The following is a 12,310-nucleotide window of genomic DNA, read 5'->3' as shown; positions in this document are numbered from 1 at the left end:
ACAAAGCGTATGTGAACTGCTGTATGGAAAGTGAACTTGTTCTGTAAATTTTCACCTAAATCACAACAAAAAATAAATTTTAAAAAAATGTCCATATATATAGTAGAGCTAAGAGTTATGATAATTTCTTAGCCAGAGCCAAAAACCTTGAGGGAGTGAGTCGCTGGGCCCTTGGGCTCAAGACCATTTTGGCACAGGACATCTAGCCCAATAGGTATAATGCAGTTCACAAAAACATTGTTCTACATCCTACTTTGGTGAATGGAGTCTTAAAAACTTGTAAATGGCCATCTAAGATGCAACAATTTGTCTCTCCTCATATGGAGGAAAGGAGAAGAAAAAAACTCAGGGGGTCATGGCAACCTCAGCCTATATGACCCTGAAACCAGAAGAACTAGATGGTGACCAGCTACCACTGACAACCATTCAGAAAGGGATCAAAATCTGAGATCTTGGAGGGAATGGTTGAAAAATGTGGAACAAAACTCAAAATTATAAATAAAGACCAGGCTTACTGGTCTGATAGAGACTGGTAAAACTCCAAAGACTATGACCCTTAGTCACATTTCAGCCCTGGGATTGAACCACTCCTGGGGCTTAACCTCCAGCCAAACAATAAACAGGCCTACAAGGTGGAAAATTACACCAGGTAGATACACTCCTTAGAACAATCAGTCATGGGAGATAAAAAGGGGTGACATTTTCATACATAGGAAGATAACTCATAGGGACTGCATAGGAAAGGACACAGGGAAAAGATAACTACAGGGAGGAAGTGGGAAAAGAGCTGTTACATTGTAGGGATTGAAATCAGTGTAATGTAACAAAATATGTATGAACTGTTGGATGGAAAATGAATTTGCTCTGTAAACTTTCACCCAAATCACAAAAAAAAAAAAAAATTTTAATGTTCTGAAATTTCCATTATTCATAATGTTATCCATAATTTGTCCTAATCTACACAGTTAAGTGTCTTTGTATAGTCAATAAAGCATAGGTAAACATCTTGGCTTTCAGCCAAGATGCATCCGACATGAAAAACAGTATCATTTGTTCTAAATCATCTTCTGAGTCCAGCTTGAACTTTTTTAAGTTCCCGATCAATGTATGGCTGCAATCATTTTTGAATTGTCTTCAGCAAAATTTTGGTAGCATATGATATTGATGATATTGTTTGAAAAATTTCTTCATTCTGTTTGATTACCTTTCTTTGGAATTGGCAAAAATATGGATCTCAGCTTGTTGGTTCGCTCAGTTGCTGTCGCCCAAATTTCTTGACATAGATGAGTACATGCTTGCAGCGTTACGTCCATTTGTTGAAGCATCTAACTTGCTATTCCATCAACTCCTGAAGCTTTCATTACCACTGGTTCTTAATTATATGCAGTCTCCTGAAACAGTTGAATATTGACCAAAAAGTACTAATAGTACTTTCCACTGGATAATAAAATTTTAAGAGACAGTTTTGCATCATTTCTTATCTGTATTTTTATTACATATGCATAAAGAATAACAAACGGTTTTAAAAATACATTTTTGACAATGAGTGTCTTAAAAACAAAATCCTGAATCTGTGGTAAACTTTTGACTATACAGGTCTACTCACACGAATCTTAGTAATATTCATTGCCTCTGTTAACACTTTACTTATAGCAAAACAACTTACATGAGGGAGAGAAGATTCATGAGTGACAGAACTGCACAACCAAAATTACAAAATTTTGGTAATTGTCACAATCAATAATCCTTATTTAATGAAAATGTACTTACACTATCTGAGTTTTAAAATTAATGTATTATTATAAGTTCTAAGACATACCCTCCACTTCTATGGAATTTAATTATACTACCCTCTCTAATATTTTCTTTAGTTGTATTACTGACTGGCTACCCTACCCAGAAGCTCTGGTAGCGTAGTGCCTAAAGCACTTCACTGCTAACCAGAAGGCTGGCAGTTCAAACCCACCAGCCACTCCTCATAAGGAAGATGGGGCAATCTACTTCCGTAGTGATACTGCCTCAGAAACCCAAGGAGGGGTCGCTGTGAGTCAGGGGCAACTCGATGGCACATAACAACAACAACAACATCAACAAAGTGTTAAGGAGCAAAGATGTCACTGTGAAGACTAAAATATGCTTGATCCAAGCCATGGTGGTTTCACTCGTCTCAAATGTATACGAAAGCTGGACAATGAATAAGGAAGACTAAAGAAGAGTTGATGCCTTTGAATTATGATGTTGGTGAAGAATACTAAAAATACTATGGACTTCCAGAAAAAGGGACAAATCTGTCCTGGAAGAAGTACAGCCAGAATGCTCCTTGGAAGTGAGAATGGCCATACTTTGTCTCACCTACTTTGGTCATGTTGTCAGAAGGGGACCACTCCCTGGAAAAGGGTATCATGCTTGGTAAAGTAGAGGGTCAGTGAAAAAGGGGAAGACCTCAATAAGATGGATTGACACAGTGGCTGCAGTGATGGGCTACTGTATAGCAAGGATAGGATCAGAGTTGGAATCAACTTGATGTCAGTGTGTTTGGTTTGGTTTTGGGTATACAGTTTCCAAATGCTTATTTTGAGCAGATAAGTAACAATCCATTGAGATGGACCATAATTTATTTAACCATTCCTCCTATAATGGAACATCTTCGCTGTTTTACATTTTTCATTATTCTAAATAATCCTGAAGTGACGATTTTAACAAATACTAATTTTTCTTAGTTTAGATTATTTTCTTAACCTGGATTCATGAAACTGGAATTCTTGAGTCAAAGAACACAAAAAATTTTATAGCTCTTAACAAAGCCTCTTCTAGTAAGGTCTGCTTATACTCTCACACCTCAGAAGGAAGATGGGGCAATCTACTTCCACAGTGATACTGCCTCGGAAACCCAAGGAGGGGTCGCTATGAGTCAGGGCTGACTCGACAGCACATAACAACAACAACATACTCTCACAAATGTTTGTAAGGCTCCCTAGTGATGAAACTATCTTTGGAACCATCTAAAATTACTATCTTATATAATACTGAAAATAGTTCCTAAGTCTCCCTAGAGACAATCAGTAAATCTTTGTCATTTTTTTTATCTTATCATCAAGGAAATAAAATTTATAATAATATTGTACTATTTATCATAAGCTTTTATATTTAATTACTATAATCTATATACTATCATAAATGCCATGTATAGTATAAAGTTAATGTTTATTTATTATCTTTAACTTGCATGGAAGAGTTTTATCAGTCTTCCATCAAACAATCTTGCTCATTTTACATTATTCTTATATGTTATTGTTGGTAGGTGCTGTGAAGAGAATTTTCCACTCAGAGAGTCCTCATGTGACAGACTAGAACTGGCCCTGGTGGTTTTCTTGGCTGTAATCTTTATGGGAGCAGATTGCCAAACCTTTCTCCCACAGAGCCTTTCAATTAGAAGCCGAGTACTTAACCGCTGCACCACCAGGCTCCTTTATTCTTATATAATTGAGAGTTAACCAGACTCACTTCTCTTTTACGTTGATCCTTTTTCAACTGAGCAATCTCTCTGTTTCTTCTAGATTCTGTCAATCTGGCCTTCTCTTGCTCCTCTTTCATTTGTTTCATTAGGCGAACCTAAAAATTAGACACACACATCTATTGAAATTATTCTACCACAGTATTTATAAAATAAACAACACATATGGAAGGAAGTTCTTAGAATTCTGAATACTCAACATGGTAACATGAGTTTTGCTGCACATTTTAAATGCTCTAATATTTGCAGATATATTATAGAACTTTATTTCTATCCAATTGCTTAGTGTTCTATTTATGCATTTTATGTTCGATATTTGATTGTTCCATAATATGAAAGAAGGTTTATTAAGTTATTTCTTTGCTACTTATCTTATCAGAAGCTAAGTGACCCTAAACAAGTAGCTTAACCTCTCTTGCCTTTGATTTCCTCAATACAAAGTGAAGATAATAGCTCTATTGTAATGCATTACTGTGAGGATTCAATGAGTGACTACCTGTATAGTACTTACAACAGTGTTTGGCACACAGTAAGCACTTAATAGACGTTATTTATTATAGCTTTTGTTTTCAGTAATTATACAACATAATAATCTAATTACTTCCTAAATTATTTCTATATTTGCTATTCTAGGAAATGGCATTGATTTTTATGCCAGGTGTTAACAGTAATCAATCTCACAATAAAAACAGATAAGAGAACAGGATTCACATATGCTCTTTTGTCAGGGAAAGAAAATTTGTACTTTTATGTGGAAGGGAATGATAAACACTAAATTCATGTTAATTGCTCCCCTTTGGGGAAAGTGGAATATGATCAAGAAGCGATGCACAATGAGCTTCAAGTGTATCTGTAATATTTAGTTTATTAAACATAGATAGTGCTTATAGTACTCATTATGTTATTATCTTTGTAGTTTTGTACATTTGAAACATTTTATATTTTTGTTAATCTTACAGAAAAGTTTTCAGAGGAGAAATACCCATCAAAGTCAGAGAAGTTTGTTGACCACACAGTTTTCAGCTACTCCGAAGAAAGGGTTTGATGATGGATGACTACAGGAAACAAGTTCTAATTGCCAAAGGGAAGTGCATCATTTATAAAAAGATTGGGTTACCTTTTATTTAATATGGAAAGAGCCACGATAATTGGTAATTTTTGCCCCAAATGACAAATATCCTCAGTTTCAAACATTAATGGAAAATATCAATACCTTTGTCTTTTTCATTTCCATCACATCCTGTTGCAATTTTTTCAGCTGCTTTTCATATTGAGACTGGTTTTTTAGCAATCTTGCATGCTCTTTTTGAGCTGTCTGAAGTCTCTGCAGTTCTTTATTCATGGCTTGGAGTTTCTTTTCATATTCAGACCTAACTTTTTTTGCTTTTTCTTCTGAGTAAGATTCCACTGAGCCTAAATGACCAAAATATTTGTATTTGTTTTTGTATGAGACATGGATTTTTATATTTCAGAGATCATAACTTATGACCACAGAAAAGTGTTATCTTCCAAACACAAACCTCAGGAGACCAGTGTGTCCCTCAATCTCTTTCTTTTATTATCTACTCTTATTCAGCTTAATAATTATTGTAATGGTCTTTTTAAATTTTATTTTTAAAATGACCCAAGCATAAATAAAGACATAAAAACAATTAACCACAACCTGGAATAAAATAATTAAATAGTGTATACGGGTACCAGTCTGAGAAACAAAGTAAATAATAATAATTAACATAATAAGACAAATTGATACTCCATATGGCTTCTTGGGAGCTCTGGTGGTGTAGTGCTTAAGGCATTTGACTGCTAACCAGAAGGCTGATGGTTCACACACACAAGGCACTCCTTGGAAGGAAGACTGGACAATCTAATTCCATAGAGATACTGCCTCGGAAACCCAAGAAGGGGTCGCTATGAGTCACAATCAACTCAACAGCTCTGAGTTTGGTTTGGTTTTTGTATGGCTTCTGAAATATGGCATTGCCATGAGTTGAAATTGACTCAAGGGCATCAGGCTGTGTGTGTGTGTGTGTGTGTGTGTGTCTGTGTGTGGCTACTAACATTATTTTTTGTTCTAAAGGAAGCAAAGAAAAAAAAAACTCATCTTGACAATTTAGTTTGAACTTTCATTTAAATTAAATATAATTCTTACCTAAGTTTTGAAGCACCTGGTCCCTTTCAAGTTGAGTGTCCCGAATTTTATGTTGCAGCATCATTAGTTTCTCTTCATACTGCCTTTTCAGCGTCTGCAATCTTTTCTGGCTGTTTTCTAGTTCATCGATCAGTTTTTGCTTGATTGCAATTTCACAGGTAATGTTTGCTAAGTCAGCTTGATAATTGGCTATTTATAAAAAAAAAAAAAAGAAAAGAAAAGAAAAATACTGAGACTAGGTCAAAATATTGTAATTCTAGCTTTTGAGCAAAAGCTCAAAAACCATCATGTACATCCAGGAATTGGATTCACAGCTATAAGAAAAATGTTCTGGATAACCAGAAATTTAAAAAGTGAACAAGATAAAGAGTACTCATGTTGGTTAGCAGCAAGAGATACTAATTGTACTAACTGAGAATAGAAATCACACAATCACTAAATCCAATGAATGAAGAAAACACTTCATTTGCTTAGATGCCATAAATAGGACAGTAGTTATAAAAGTGGCTTTCCATATGGCCTAGCAATTATACCCAAAGGATTTGAAAGTAGAGGCTTAGAAACTTGTATGCCCATGTTCACTGAAGCACTATACACAATAGCCAAAAGGTGGAAACAACCTAAATGCCCATCAACAACAGGTAAATGGATAAACAAAATGTGGTACATACATATAGTGGAATACTATGTAGTCAGTAAGAGAAATGAAGTCTTGATACATGGTAAAATATGAATAGAGCTTGAAGACATTATTATAAAAGGTCAAATATCGTAAGACCTCACTTACCTAAGAAGACAAGAATAGGCAAATGTTAGAGATCAAAGTTCCTTAATGGTTACCAGAGGTGGGAGGGAGAAGGAACAGGAAGGTTAGGTTTACATTGATGGAAAAACTGATTAAGGGTAGAGCTGTCCAGCCAACTAAGGTAATTGTTCTCAATAAGTTGTACACCTATAAACAGTTAGATTGGCCAAAGTTCTGTGAATGATATATTATAACAACAACAAAAAAAGAGTAGCTGTTGAGTGTGCTTACGTATAACCAAAACTACATGGCATTTGGTCCCATGATTTGGAGTTTTAAGGTCAAAGTTCTATGGAACATCTCAGTTAATTGGCATAATAATGTGTATAGTGCTTCTGTTCTACCTCTAAATTTGCTGCATAGTGCCTGAGGTCTTAAAAGCTTGCAAATGGCCACTCATGGTACAGTGAAACCTATGAGATCCAAAACTTGATGGAACAACCTTGCTTTTCTGGGTCTCAAAAGTTTTCCTACTTTGACAAAGTACATTCTTACTACTTTTCTATCACTCCCAATTAGTGGAAAATATGAGTTTTCCTTCTCTGACAGGTTTCCGCCTTAAGCAAGTTTTACTGTATGACAGTTGGTCTTTATTTGCCTAGGGCAACACAGGAATGTGAGTGGGGAATAGGAGGAAGAAATGGAATGCATGGCTGACTGCTTCCAAAATAACTGTCTCCCTCGCCATGGACCAGAAAAACTGGATGGTGCCTGGCTACCATTATTGAACATTTTGATCAAAGCTTCTGTAGAAGAATCTTGATTAAAAGGGGAAAAATGCAGAATATAATTTCAAATTCTCATGAACTCTAGACTTTCTGGAGCTGTGTTGGCTGAATGAAACTACTGCTCTGAGATAATTTTTAAATCTTAAACCTTATCCCCAAAATATCCCCTGAAGTCATCTTAAAACCAAACAATAGTTTAGCTTAACTAGTAAAGAATATCTGCCTTGAGAATTGTGCATTTTTAAGATCTATCTATATGGGATCAAATTGACAACACAACTTGAAAGATTGGATAAGAAATTTAGGGGCCATGAGTTTATGTTAATGAGTGAGGAACAACTCAGAACAAGAAGGTGTGAAAGGTTGCACAATTCAAAGAATGTAATTAATGTCACTTAATTGTACAGGTAGAAATTCTTGAATTGGTATATGCTTTGCTTATATATTCTCAAGAACAAAAAGGAAATAAATTAAAAGAAAAAAAAGCTGCTTTCAACAAGGATAAAATGGAGAACATCAAGCATTTTCATTACAATTTAAACAAATTCCCAAAATAAATTTTATGTACTAAGGGGCAAGCACCTTTTTCATCTGATTCAGAATCCGATTCATCAGAGCTTTCACCCCCTTCAATGTCCTCTTCCTCCTCTTCCTCCTCTTCTTCCTCATCCTCATGATCACTTACTTCTTGACTTTCTTCCTAAAACATGAGTCGTAACAACACAATATTGGCACAGCAAACTAATTATCTCATTAGAGGGACTACTTAAGCAGAAAAGGGCAAAAATTTCACTTGTAATCAATTTTTAAAAAATCATTCCAAGATTTTAAAGTTATTGCATAATAAGTTTGTCTTAAATCTAAGAATACTTTATATCTCATAAATGGTCTTTCACCTTCCCCTTACCCCCACCAAATGCTTTCATGATACACAAAATTGAAAGTTGCCAATAATATTTCATTGCTCATGTTTCTGAAGAGAAGAAGTCCTCACGTAAACAGTTTGTACTGTGTGTATAACTATTTCCCTTTTCTACATTTAAATTAATACAGTTATCTGCACCCAAGGACAACTTAGTCTGGTGACTAAAATTTACAAATTCAGTCTCTCATACTTACCACTTCTAATTCATTATTTTCTTTTTCTGAAACACCTTTTTCTTCCTTCTTCTCTTGGTCAGTGTCAGCATTATCTTCTTTACCAGTCACACTAAAAAAAAAGAAACATAAGGATATAATGTTAAATTAGAAAAACTGTTGACTTTTTTCTCTCAGAGTTTCAAAAAGCATCAATTATTTGTGAAAAGAAATGAATTGATCATTTGACTGAAAAAAATTCTACTATCTGATGCTTCAGAGGAACAAAGAAATCATCATTCAATCAATTGTGCAGTTATTTTATATCATGAGAGAAAAGTTTATTCTCTAGAAACAATGAAGATTGATAAAGTATACCCTGAAGCATGAGACCTGCTGAGGCAGCTAAGAACTAATCATAGTTATAGCCAGATAACTAGACCCTAAAGCAATTAAACTTAAAGGAAAAAAAAATAATCCAAGCAAAAAAAAGTTTTTTTGTTTTCCAATCTAAATAGATAAAACTTTTCTTACCTAAATACAAAAATATAAAGACTATACTTTTCCTGGTATCCAAATAAATTTAAGCATAACTAAGAAAGATCCAAATTAAATCTGCCCCAAATAAGTTTGTCTACACTGACTACATCCATCAGTCTGTCCAGGTCTCTTTCCAGTAGTGGCACAGGCTACTTTTTCCTACCTTACTTCTACAAAACAGCTTATTCCCATTATTTTCCCAGAAAAATGGGTCCCTGTATTCTAAAACTGTCTTTGGGTAAGAAATTCCAGAGCCTGCCTTAAGATTCACTGTACAATTGGAAGCTTTCCCCTTCAATTATCTAGTACTTACAGCAATAACTACACATGGTGCCAGGTAACAGTTACAGCTAAACTAATCAGCCCTGGTGGCCCTGAAGATATAGTAGACCCTGAAGTGGGTAAAGTTTCTCTACATTCAAACCACACTGATCGTTTTTGGGTTTAGCAATCATGGTCAACTATGCATAAAAGTTACCGCCATGATCACTGGAATCATCAAGCTAAATAATATTAAGAAAGTGAAATTTAAATGCATCTACATATAAAAGATTTTCTTATGCTACAGTAATATTTTAAGCTGCTAATAATAAATAGAACTGGCAAATAAGGCAGTATTTTCCAAATAAAATTCTCCTAGAAAGAGCTTTATCAAAACAGATCCATAACAGCTACCATTTGATTAGCTATTGTGCTACATTAAGTCACTCTTCTAATATTGAGCTTATTTTTAGCTTCTCATCTTTAAAAAACAAAAAATTCTGGTAGGTTTCTTTATCTAGTATAGCCTAGTTATAGTTAGTTAGAATACTGATTTTTAAAATAGCATATATTTTAAAATATGAAGAAAATGCACAATAATATGTTTTAACGGGAGGAACTAATACAACCTGAGAAAGCAATGCTCAAGAATTAAGAGGACCCTACCAAGGTAAATTACCAAATTCTTGGGCAGTATACATCTTAATATGCTAAAGAAGCAATCATTATATGTTCTTTAGGGAAAGAAGGAAAAGAGAGTGAGTTAAAGCTACTTTATTGATACTTTTTACCCCTGGATTATTTAGCCTATAGCATTAGCTTGACTATAACTACAAAGGTGATTATTATATCCTTTGCTGAACACATATGTAAAAGCCTAAATAGCAGGCCTCCTTTGGAGGATTTCTGCAATGATTCACCTATATAAAAAACAATCTGGTATATTATAAAGCACCCTCCCAATGTTAGGTACTTTGATAATGATAAAACAGTACAGATGAGTCCTCCTTACTTTCATCAAACACTAAGGCATAAACTCTAAAGTTTCACTTTAGGACCCTCTTCTCACAGATAGTTGAAAATCTAGAAAGAAATACCTCTTTCATCCATCAAAAAGCCAGCACCATGCAATCAAGCGGTGCTATACTTTAGATTTAGGCATAAGGTTTGGGCTAGGAAAGGAGAACTTTTAGGTAACAAATATAACAGGCAAGCACTCTACACTGCTTTCACCCTCCTGGAACATATCTCCCTTTAACTCTCCTCATGCCCATATTATGCAGCTTCTTTTCCTCACATAACACAGTTGCAGCATGCATTTTTCTGTATTGTTGATTCCTTCCTTACTTCAAATTCCAATTCAAATCCCCTTCACTCAGGTTTATAGATATAATCACCTTATTCTGAACACTTAACCCAGCCTATCCTCTTGCTCCCTCTAAGTCACCAATATTCAGCTTAATAAACGATACCTTTCATTTATATAATAAATTAACTCATATAAGTTGTTCATGCCACTTTCAGATGCAGAAAAATCAGATGTTCTAACTTTACATTATTAGTTTACCTTTATAAATCACTTTTAAGATTTCTAATTTCAAAATATAAATTGATACTTAATAATTATTGTACAGGCAGTCTCCAGATTACAAACAAGTTCTGTTTCTAAGCTGAATTTGTAAATAAATTGGAACAGTTGGGTATAGCTGTATCTAACATCAGCTAGTCAAATGTTTGTCTTAGTTTATAATATATAGTGTTCCTTTCTGTGCAGAAGAAAACATTAAAGAAAACTTCCAGATACACTAAAACATCTTTAACATAATAATACAGTAATAATAATATTTTGGTGTGTGTCACAAAGTAGCATCCATTTGTTCTTACGAATCATTGTATGTACTTCATATTTTTAATATAATTGGCTTTGGGGGGAGGGCGTTGGTTCGTAATTATAGGCTGTATATAAGTGGGATATTCCAGACATTCGTAACCTGAGGACTACCTGTATCTTAAATATTCAAGCTTTCCTTTATAAACTGAGACAAATTAATATCTAAAATAACTATATAAGCTGAAAGGAAGATATTTAAGCTTACACTTTAATATAAACATAGAATCAGAATCTTGGAGCCAGAAGGAACATTAGCAATCATGTGATTTAACCCTTTCATATGACAACTGAAAAAGAAACTGTGGCCTAGGGAAGTTAATAGGCTCAAGGGGACTAGAACCAGGAGTCCTGACCCCCAGGCCAGTATTCTAGAAACTTGCACTAGTTTGGTCCACAGTCTAAGAAAAATCAGCTCCACTCAACCGTTTGTTAGAAATACAGAATCTCAGGCTATACCACAAGCTTCACTTTAGCAAGATCCTCACATGATTTATACGCACATGTAATTAAAAAGCATTATACTAGAACACTAAACTACTCTGCATTTGCTATTCTTTGGAAACTATAAATTTTAGAAGCTATTTACTATTCTCTATTTACTATGTACATTAAAGGACTTGAATATCTTAAGGTGGAGAAATGCTTTCACACACTACATTCACTATGCATCTAATTTGACCTCCCTAAATGGACAAAAATCTCACAATTTTAATGAGTTAACTTAATCTGACTGATAAACATAAGGTCTCAAATTTATGAAGTGTGACCTATAGACAAGCAGAATTACAGTGAAACTTGTGAGAGCCGGAACTCAACAGGACTGCCTTGTTTGTCCAGGTCTCTCAAGTTTTATGCCTTTGAAAGGGTATAGTCTTGCCACTTTCTAAAACTCGTTTCAGTGGAAAATACAACCTTCTCAAACAGGTTTTTGCCTTACATAGGTTCCAGCTTGCATAGATCTTACTGTATACTCTATTTTTAGAATACTTTAAAGTACTTATAGAATATAATTGGGAGCTTTGGTGGAGTAGTGCCTAAGGCATTTGACTGCTAACCAGAAGGCTGGCAGTTCATATCCACCAGCCACTCCTCGGAAGGAAGGTTGGGCAATCTACTTCCCTGGTGATACCACCTCAGAAACCCAAGGACGGGTCGCTATGGGTCGGATCCAACTCAACGGCAGTGAGTTTGTTTTTTTACATAGAATATAATTACAGGAAAAAAAGAATATAATTATTGAAACTCTAAAATACTATATAATACATACAATATAATTATGGAATACAAATTATAGAATAAAGAAAATATAATGTTTAAGCTTTCAGATATTTAAAGCAAAATA

At 34.5% G+C, this 12,310-nt stretch overlaps 1 protein-coding gene across 1 annotated transcript in view; it reads right to left on the bottom strand.

The window, feature by feature from the left end:
- The window catches only part of KIF21A (kinesin family member 21A), a 123,945-nt gene that overhangs the window by 55,897 nt on the left and 55,738 nt on the right, over nt 1-12,310 (bottom strand). The window contains exons 11-15 of the mRNA XM_042781289.1: nt 8,319-8,409; nt 7,782-7,899; nt 5,667-5,855; nt 4,728-4,927; nt 3,505-3,612 (exon numbers count right to left, since the gene is read on the bottom strand). Of these exons, the coding sequence (XP_042637223.1) occupies nt 3,505-3,612; nt 4,728-4,927; nt 5,667-5,855; nt 7,782-7,899; nt 8,319-8,409 (706 nt within the window). The remainder of the gene's footprint in view (nt 1-3,504; nt 3,613-4,727; nt 4,928-5,666; nt 5,856-7,781; nt 7,900-8,318; nt 8,410-12,310) is intronic.

The sequence above is a fragment of the Orycteropus afer genome, unplaced genomic scaffold (assembly GCF_000298275.1).
Source record: "Orycteropus afer afer isolate SDZICR_OR568_19922 unplaced genomic scaffold, OryAfe1.0 scaffold00100, whole genome shotgun sequence".
NCBI lineage: Eukaryota > Metazoa > Chordata > Mammalia > Tubulidentata > Orycteropodidae > Orycteropus > Orycteropus afer.
Note: the sequence above shows the minus strand (reverse complement) of the source record. Positions and strands in the feature narration are given on the sequence as shown.